The following is a 10135-nucleotide window of genomic DNA, read 5'->3' on the forward strand; positions in this document are numbered from 1 at the left end:
TGTCCCTGAAGGGAAGCCATGCTCTGGGGACACATCAGGCACTTTAAAGTAGGAATAGGTAATTGTACCAGGTGGGGCAGGACATTTGGCTCTCAAAACCAAGATAAGAAATTTACAGTCGAACAGAATGTTGAGTCTGTGCCCTTGGGATTCAATGCTGGGATTTCAGAGCCTTCTTGAAATATCCATAGCAGATGGGAAAAAAGGGGGCGGGGGAGGCTTTGTGGGTTGACAAGTAGACACCCTGTAGGACAAGGGGCCTGATGATCCACTGATTTATATTCAGCATCCCGAAGAGCCAGCCACACAGTGACGCGCTCAGTATTCAGTACGGCTTACGGCACAGACAGCGAGAAAAGGATGCTGGATGTAAACTATTGGCAAGGTTGCACCGGCACAGCCTGCGGCAACTCTACACTGCCTCTACGGAGCAAAAGTATCCCCTCACACGTAGGGAGACGCTCATTTATGTGCCCCCCCCAGACTCTCCCCTAATCTGCCTCATCCACATCTTCTCCTGCCGTAGCTGCTTCTAAAGCTGCAAGGGCTTCAGCCACTGCCGCGTCCTCATCTGCCACCTCCCCACAACTGTCACCAGGGGGGCTATGGGTATCCCCCCACCCATTTCTCGAATCAACCACAGGCGTGACATGAGTGGGAGCCTCTTCTTTAAAGTAGATACTGAGAAGGTCTGTGGCCACAGCTTCGTTTAAGGAATCCCAGCTTCTCTTCAGGGAGAAGGGCAAATCCAGGTCGTGGTCTCCCCTCTCCAGGTGAATTCCCTCCACGAGTCCATGATCCATGTTGTCTACAGTCGGGCCCCAAGGTTGAGGGTAATCCGGGGGGGGTATCTGGAGGACATGGTCTTGTGCTTCCAAGACTGTGGTGGGAGCTCTGGAGTCTCCGTTCAGGATGACCTGGCCCTCTTCCGAGAATGGTTGTTCACAGTCCTGTTCCCTGGCATTCCCTGCTTCAAGGAAAGCCTCAGTGGGGTGAACACTGTTTTCTGTACTGGCCCAGGAGCCCTTGTCATCTTGGTGGGGACCCGGGTCCCCAGTGGGCTGCGGAGTAGGACCAATGCCATTGAGGGCACCACCGGTCTTGCCAGCACTGAGTCCCCATTCCGTGTCCCCCTGAGAGGGGGCTCCAGTAGCGGTTCTGTTTTGGCTGCAAATCCTCTGTAAGTGCTCACTCGGAAGGTCGTTTTGATGCACCGAGGCTTGGCTGGTCTGCCTGCCTTTTAATTTACCAGTATCATCTTCGTCTAATTTGCCACCGTTCACTTCGTTGACATAGCCAGGAGAGGACACTTGAACAGGATCAAAGAGATAGCTGGGGGTGACAACAATGGAGATTAGTCACGTTAATTATTAATTAACTACATTTATCAATAACTAAATTTCACTACCAATACTTTCTATCAAAGTCTGGTTTTCCCCCTACTATTTCTGTTAACTTAATTTCTGTGAACAATCATTCTTTAAGCCTACCTGGGGGTCTAAATAAAATAGTTGCTATAAAAATGTTCTATCACTGGAAATAGAATTTAAGAAGAGATGCCAAGAGGATGGGGAAGAAGGTAGAATACAAAGCGATTTATAGATTTAAAAACAAGAAAAAGTAGGAAGTGTGAGGTGAAAAAAATAAAAGCAAGAAAAAGTAAATGAAAAGTAAAACAAATGTCCAAAACCAGGGAAATGAGTGGTTAAGTATTGATGGCATAGCCTCTCAATGGAATATTATGCAGTCATCAAAATGATAAATATGAAGTCTGGAGTAGCATGAATGATTCTTATGTTGTTTTTAATAAAACCTAATATCACATTAGGATTACAATGGAGTAAAACTTCTGTCTGTCTATCTATCTATCTATCTATCTGAATAAATATGTTTATAGGTTTATAGATACAGGTTTATAGATATAGTTTTGCAATGGAACTAGAATAACACAGTTTTATTTGTTACGGAAGCAAAATCATCAGTTAATTTTTTCTCTTTATTTGATGTAAAATTCTATTCATGATGCCCAAATATTTATGAAAGAGAATATAGAAAAATTAACACATATATGTAAATGGGGTGATTTATATTCAGTAATATCATTTCAGGAATCCCTGAAACTTAAGGATTTTTTTTTGTGCTTATGCTCTCTGGAGAAAAGCAAATTCAATCCAAACCAAATTCTGTTTTAGAAAATTGCAGTGCTCATAACATGCTCTGAGCAAAAATACAATAAAAAAAGTCTCAAAGTATCTAAGCAGCTCCAAACTCTTAACTTCTTGGCATTGCTGGTCATGCCCCAGCTGGAGGAAAGCCCCGAATCCAAGTGGTTCGACACACCTGCCCTCACGTAAACCAAAGATCCCTCCATTCGATTTATTTTTCAGCTTTACCTTTGTATCATTTTACAGCACCTGCACCCCATCTGGATGATTTTTTGTTACCATCTGCAAAAGAAATTGTAGAAAGGAGAGCACAGAGTGAATGACATTTGAATTAAATTTGCTTTTTCTTTCCTAGATACTCAAAGTCAGTAGAGTCACCGTGGATAACGTAGGTCAGGGGGGAGGGACACTGGTTACTGGGAACCCCTTCGTGGCTCTAAAATCAGTGGTTCAGACTTCTCTAACATTTGTTGACTCTTGTCTCTGTGCTGGACCCTATTCCCATCTGTAGGAGTCTTGTCATGTCTTGGCCATATTGCAAGTGAGGAAATACAGGTGTAAGAATGCTAAGGAGGAAAAGCTGGGTTGAAAAGGCTCTGCCTGTTTTTATTTCATTGCCTTCCATGCTGACAAGGTCACGGCCACGGAGCCGCAGTAGAGTAAGCGAGCAGGGAGGATTCCTTGCCTCTGTAGCTACTCTTTTTTTTTTTTTTTTTAAAGATTTATTTATTTATACAAGAACTGGGGTACAGGCCAGAGTCACGGGAGGGTGAGAGGATTCACCAGAGACAGAGTGGAGAGCAGAATAGGCAGACAAACCGAAAACACTGCTGAGGGGAGCAGTGGGCCAGACAGGAGGGGTCTGCCGCGCCATATGGGTAGCTCCCAGACTGGCCAGGAATCGAACCCACGCTGCAGAGGCTGTGGACAGTTTCACAGCGCTGTGCTCAACCCGCTGTGCCACCGGAGAGGCCCTGTAGCTACTCAAGTCTTAAAGGGTGCCAGGACAGTGGTGGATGTGTGTGCCACCTCGCAGGGGTTACAGCTCGAGTCATCACCACGAGCTGGATAAACAGGGTAGGTAAAAAGTGCAGCATGCACCTCTGGCCTCCATTTACCTTTTTCCTCCCCCTTTCCTGCCGCCCTAGAATCCTGCCCCTTTCTGCACTTGCAGTCCCTTTGTTTATCTTGGACACTGTTAAAATAAACAGTCAGTGAATAGTGACAAAAAATGTCAGAGGAAAGGAAAAATGGGCTTTGAAGTGCTTGACATGGGACGGACCGTGGCTCATAACCACACAGAGGAAGCAACTGTGAAATATTCATCACTGGAAAATAGCAGGTAGGTCAGCCTAGGTGAGGAGTTCAAGAACTTTATGTGGGGCAGGTTTTCTTTCCTTTTTTTTAAAAAGATTTATTTATTTATTTACACAAGCACTGGGTACAGTCAGAAGCGCGGGAGGGTGAGAGAATTCACCAGAGCCAGAGCGGGGAGCAGAGCAGGCAGAAGGACCGAAGTCCACTGCTGAGGGGAGCAGCGGGCGGCAGGAGAGGTCTGCGCGCCATGTGGGACCCTCCTCCGGTGGCCGGGGAGCAGCCGGGGATCGAACCGGTGCCGCAGAGGCTGCGGGCAGCTTTGCAACCCAGCGCTCAACCGCTGCGCCACCGGGGAGGCCCTGGGGCAGGTATTCCTCTGCAAGAAGGGCAGAGGCACGTCCTGAGTGGCCCCTTGCATTGCCACGCCTGACCAAGGATGACCTGGGGCCACTGCTCCAGGTGGGAGCTGGGCATCGGTCCCCACACTGTGCTGCTGTGGCTGCGGCCGCACATGAGCACCGTGAACCAGAAGTGATGACGCAGAGATTCGGGAGCTCAACCAGGAACCGCCACTTCCCGGTTCTGACAGAATCCACATGGCATCTGTGACTTGTAGGCTCCACTCTGCCCCCCACGCCCCCATCACAGGGGCCACACAGTTCTTCAGAGTCATGTAATGAGAAAGGATGTTTCGAATGGCTTCCCCTTTAGGGTCACGTTTCTGGCCTGGCTGCCCCAGATCCCCCACCCACTTCGGGCTCACCTTTTGGGTACCTGCACCAAGCTCCTGCCTCTCCCCCAGCTTCAGCCTCCTCCTGGGGGGAGGTTCTACCCTCCCCTCTCCGCCTCCCTCCATGTTTTCCTCCCCCAGCGACATTCCTTTTCTCAATGACACAGGCCCTACTGTCCAGGGTTGTGTGACCGAGGGGAGGGGACCCCTAGGTTTCCACCCAAGCCCTGCCTGCCTTGCCCCTGGGGCCCACGGATGATTCTCCCTTGGATGATGGTTCTTAGAATCAAATTCAGTTTCTGTTTCCACATGTCACTCCCAGCCACAGCTGGCTAGTAGCAAGGTCTCCCATTTCCAGGTACAAAAGAGGGAAATAACGGTGGCCCAGTGCAGCAAGTAGAAATGGGGGTACGTGCTCTTTGCAAGCGAGACTGTGTTCCAGAGGGACGCCCATCTCCTTCCACCCCCTGCTCTCTTTGACGACAGCTGGCTTAAGGGGGAGAACTCAGTGCCCTGTGTCACTGAGCAGAATCAAAATTCACTTTCTCTTTGGAGCAAAAAAAAGCCACAGAGAAGCAAAGGGCAAATCCTTCGCCACCATCATCTGGTTTACTCAGGGGAAAAGCAAACACCATTAGTCTGGTGTGTCTGTTCTCCACTGGCGCCCGCCTGCTCCTGGAACTCGGCGGTCAGGGCTGACTCTGTCTGCGTTTGTGTAGAACTTAAACAGTCGGTGTTTGAAGATGGGCCTGCTAATGCCCCATCGGTGACTAGTCAAATCTCGTTGCTGGGAAATCCTGTTTCACAAAGAGGGTAGGGGTGGGGCTAGGGCAAAGCCAGGCATTTTCTAACCAGGCAGAGAAATGGAGGACCAGCGTTCATCAGAAGTCCTGGCAACTGAGAAATGGCTCAACCCAGCCCCAAAAGGCTGCCTTTGAATACTGCTGGTCTTAAAGAATGGCAGGCACAGGAACCAGCGGCTTCCATTGGTCAAACCTGGAACATCAACATAAATACCAACAAAAAGGATGGTAATCCATTGAATAAGACAAGGATCTGTGAATCCACATGGATATACATTAACAAAAAGGAAAGCTCTGCAGTACACATAGCGTGCCAGCTAACAAATGTGTGAGGGTATAATGGAGCTAGAAAAATCACAGACCAAGGCATCATCACAGCCGATGCAAACAAAAATCATCAATGGATGCTGAGATTTGTGGGTGACAGCTTGTGGAGAATGAGATATTTAGCTTCAAAATACCTTCCCACCATATGTTAGTGAGCAAAGCAAGCACCACCTTGGAGATAGTGCAAGTTTGGCTTCAGGCCATGCCCACAAAGAAAATATTGTCATAAAGAGAGTGTCTAGAATTTTTTTGGTTTCCCAGTGCAAATAAAGCTGTGCTTACACCATAATGTCACCCATTAAGTGTGTACTTGTATTATGGTAAAAACACAATACACACACCTTAAACGTGACGCAGAGGGAGTGAGCAAAAGGCAAAATGGCACTGACAGGCTTGCCGGACGCAGGGTTGCCGGATGCAGGGTTGCCACAAGCCTGAAATTGGCAAAATATGCAATTACTGTGAAGTGCAATAAAATGAGGTGTGCCTGTATCTCTAGAGTGGAGGAGCCTGGCACACAGCACCTTGACCAAATAATACAGGTAATGTTGCCAGCAAGGAGACTAACCTGTAGCGTGTGCTTCTGGGAGGGGCCTGGATTTCCTGCCAAAGGAACATCACCTGGAGGCAGCAGGCGCCTGCCAGGCAAACCCATCCAGAGGGGGTTTCTGCAGACCTAGGGGTCTGCACTCTGAGAAAATGCAATGTTACAAAACACAAAGACAGACTGAGGAACTAGCTCAGATTAAAGGAGACTTAAAGAGAAGTGACAACAACCCAAGGCATGAACTTTTTACTAAAAAAAGTATTTTTGACACAACTGGTGGCATCTGAATAAGGTCTGTAATTAGGTAATCATATTAAATCAATGCTAATTCCCTGAGTTTTGATCATTGTATAGAGGTGTAGAAAGGAGTGCCCTTGTTCTTGGGAAATACACAGTGCACTGCTTATGCATAAAGGGGCATGTATCTGTAACTTATTAAAATTATTCAGGGAAAAAAACTGGAGAAAGAAGAAAGCAAATGTGGTAAATGTTAACATTTGGGGCCTGCGGGTAGAAGGTATATGGGGATTTTTTGTATTTTTCTTGCAACTGTTCTGAGAGTCTGTCAAAAAGTGAAAAGAGAAAAAAAAAAGGGAAATAAAAAAGCATGAATGGTAGTTCTGGGTCTGCTGGGCAGTGGTTTCAGGTTATAGAAGCTGAACTACTTGCAAGGGACACAATAAAATTAAATACTTAGATTTCAGCTCCATTTTGAAAAACCAACCTGCCAATGTTTAGAACAGTCCAGGATTTCACATCATTCTGGCCAGTGGGTAAGGTACTTAGTGAGCTTCTAGACTCAAGAGGAATGAATGAAAATAAATATCAGACACTGGAGAAATGTCAGGTGCTTCAGAAATACAAGGTTGCCTGCTGACTTCACCGATGGTCCTGAATGAATCTACAACCGAGGAAGAGCAAGAAGTGAAATCCTTGACCACCCAATCCATTTCCTCAGCAGAACAATTTTCTCCTTTCTAGGCAAGCTTTGAAAACCCTCTGGGACAAATTTCTTTTTCTCCCAAAGAGGCTGAGATTTTAGCCTGCTGTCTGGAAGGCAGATGTTTCATGGATGATCATAGTTAGATAGTTTATCTTCATTGATTCCAGTTTCCCATTGGTGCCTGGCACGCAGGAGCAGAGTGCATTGGACCACAGTGCTTCTGAGCTGATTCCCGAGAGCTCGTGCGTGTGTGTGTGTGTGTGTGTGTGTGTGTGTGTGTGGTGGTGGTGGTATATACATATGGAGTAGGATGGAATTTATATAAACATTTGAGAAGACTCATCACACCAGCAGCTCAGCATTGGGGTTAAATGAGCAATTTAGATCTAGACTTGTAGGTTTTTCCAATTCCACTTCTACCATTAACTAGATTTGGTATCTGCAAGCAAATTTCTTAGCCTCTGTGAGTTTCAGTGTCTAATCTATCTAATCTGATAATAGTTCTTGCTTGGCAGGCTTGTTCTGAAAATGACCTAGAGGGCCTCCCTGGTGACATAAGGGGTTAAGACACAACCTATGAAGCTATCCTCAGCCACTGCAGCACGAGTTAGATCCCTGGCCAGGGAGCTACCCACATGGTGCAGCAGACCTCTCCTGACTTGCCCACTGTTCCCCTCAGCAGTGTATTTCAGTCAATCCTCCTGTTCTGTTCCCCACCATCTCTGGTGAATCCTCTTACCCCCCACACCTCTGGCCTGTACCCCAGCTCTTGTATGCAAAAATAAATAAATCTTTAAAAAAAAAAAAAGAAAATGACCTAGAAGTATGGGAGACATGTACTAAAAAGTCTGGCATGCTGAAAGTACTTATTATTAGAAGCTAAAATTTGAGCATATACTACGCATCAAGTACTATTTTAGAAACTTTCATGTATTCATGGATTTCAATCTTACAACAATCCTTGAATGTTGTATTTTACAGAGAAGTAGATGGATATAAAAGTTTAAAAATGGTACAGTGTAGCTGTTACTAATGTTTCCATTGTTTTAATATCTCTTGGATATATTACACATATAGAATACTTATAATAATTATATAATACTTCCTATTCACGTAGTAGCCTCTATTATGTTAGTATAATGCATCTTGGTAGGTTCTGTTGTTTCTGAGGGCACTAATTACACAATAAGTGGCTTGTGATCCAGTTTTTGCAAAAGGGAACTGGACCCTCCTGATAGAAAGTCATAGGTGTAGTTTCATCTCATTACCACCAGGTGGCAGTCCATAGCAGGTCCAGAATCTAATTTCGTGGGACTTGGTACAGGAAAGGCCTGAGAAATATGAGAATTAAGGAACAAATAGTGCAGGTGCTTTGCCACGTGGCAAAGTTAGGAGTAGGTAATTTGAACGTGGTAAATCGTTCAGTGTCTGTCACCTTTATTTCTTGGTGACCAGCATATGGCAGGGCTTCCTCCAGCTCTGGCTGTGCATGAGATTTATTCTGTAGTGTAGCTCCAGCCACTGCCCTGGAATTTGGTGCCGTGTCTCACTCTAGGGGGTAGTCTTCCTGCCTGGACCATCTCTCTGTGCTTGCTTTCCTGCCTGATTTGGTTTCCCAGCTCTTCCAAAACCTGCATAGCCAACTGACTCTATAATTTCCCCCTGTTTGAAAGGAGGGGTTCCCTTTTCTGATTGGATCTTGCTTAATACAAACTTCCATGTATCCAGTGTTCATCTATGGACTTTATGTGCCGATCGATTCTCGTTATTTGAAAATTCATCTACTTGCTAAGATTTCTTTAGGTTTCTTTGTAGCCCTAATAATACTCAGGTGCTCTGCAGTCATTCATAGCCATGTACAGGGTGACATAAAATGTGCAGTGTCTGATGCATGAATTTCTAGCTAAGTTCAAAGGCTTCTTGTTTCAGTTCTCCTATAGCAAACAAGTGCCTTTTCTGCTATTTACTGCCACATTTTTTACTTTTTTGTGACTTATTTGTAGGCAAGTTCCCTGTTAAAAATGGCCCTAAAACATAGTGCTCAAGCGCTATCTAGTGTTCTCAAGAGTGAGAAGGCTCAGCGCTAGGTGCTTGGAATGAAGTAGTTCTGGGTAATTCCCAGAGTCCTGGAGTGCAGAAGCCATAGAGAAGCTAGAGAATCCAGCCCACAACAAAGTACTTTACAGAAAACACATGAATATGAATAATGCAGGAATTATAGTGCTGTTAGCTCACAAGAGATTGATATTTCTATGTATATAAGTATATATGTAGGCCTGTATGGATGCATGCATGCATGCTTCCATCCATCCATCCATCCATCCATCCATCCATCCATCCATCTATCCATCTAAAAAGATACCCTTAAGGGGTCTCCCTGGTGGTGCAAGGGGTTAAGTGTCAGCACTATGAAGCAATGCACAACTTCTGCAGCATGAGTTCGATCCCTGGCCAGGGAGCTGACCCACATGGTGCAGCAGACTTCTCCTGTCTCACCCGCTGCTCCCCTCAGCAGTGTATTTCAGCAGATCCGCCTGTTCGGTTCCCCACTGTCTCTGGCTAATCCGCTCACCCCCCACACCTCTGGCCTGTACCCCAGTTCTTGTATACATAAATAAAAAAAAAAACTTTTAAAAAATAAAAATAAAAAGATACCCTTAAACAGAAACACACATACAATAAGGTCATGTATTGACTGATAAAAATACTGTGACCAGGGCCTCCCCTGGTGGCGCAGGTGGTTGAGTGCAGCACTGTGAAGCTGTCCACAGCCTCTGCAGCGCTGGTTCAATCCCAGCCAGCCTGCGAGGGTCCCACATGGCGCGCAGACCTCTCCGGTCGTTCCCGCTGCTCCCCGCAGCAGTGTCCTCCGTCTGTCTGCCTGTTCTGTTCCCCGCTCTGGCTCTGGTGAATTCTCTCACCCTCCCGTACATCTAGCCTGTACCCTGGTTCTTGTATAAATAAACAATAAATCTTAAAAAAAATAAAAATACTGTGACCAGGTTGGGCTGCTAGTCCTGAGACCCTACTTGGAGAGTCACTATCTAGGAGGGTTAGTCTTTTTTGCAGGAAGCCCAAATTACCCAGGGGAACAGAATGACTGAATATCTTTCAGTGTGAAGTCTGAGTTGGGTCCTGCTTCATCGCACACTTTTTGAATTGTATCCTCAAACAACAGAAGTGAAAAGGAAATAACAGAATTCAACTCAAACCCGAATGAGCCAGAAAGAAATAGACCTTGGGGATCACTCTGACTCCTGCTTTAATGTTTTAGGTAATAAAAACTAGTGAAGACGAAGTAAA

At 45.9% G+C, this 10135-nt stretch overlaps 1 protein-coding gene across 1 annotated transcript; it reads right to left on the minus strand.

Annotated features, from left to right (window-relative positions):
- Positions 1-491: 491 nt before the first annotated feature.
- PGCKA1 (PDCD10 and GCKIII kinases associated 1) lies at positions 492-2425 on the minus strand (the record flags this gene model as incomplete). Its single annotated transcript, XM_084233380.1, has 2 exons — positions 492-1332; positions 2394-2425. The coding sequence occupies 2 exons, from the start codon at positions 2423-2425 to the stop codon at positions 492-494; spliced, it is 873 nt and encodes a 290-aa protein (XP_084089506.1).
- Between the last annotated feature and the right edge of the window lie 7710 nt (positions 2426-10135).

The sequence above is a fragment of the Talpa europaea genome (genome assembly GCF_964194135.1).
Source record: "Talpa europaea genome assembly, chromosome: 5".
Taxonomy (NCBI): Eukaryota; Metazoa; Chordata; class Mammalia; order Eulipotyphla; family Talpidae; genus Talpa; species Talpa europaea.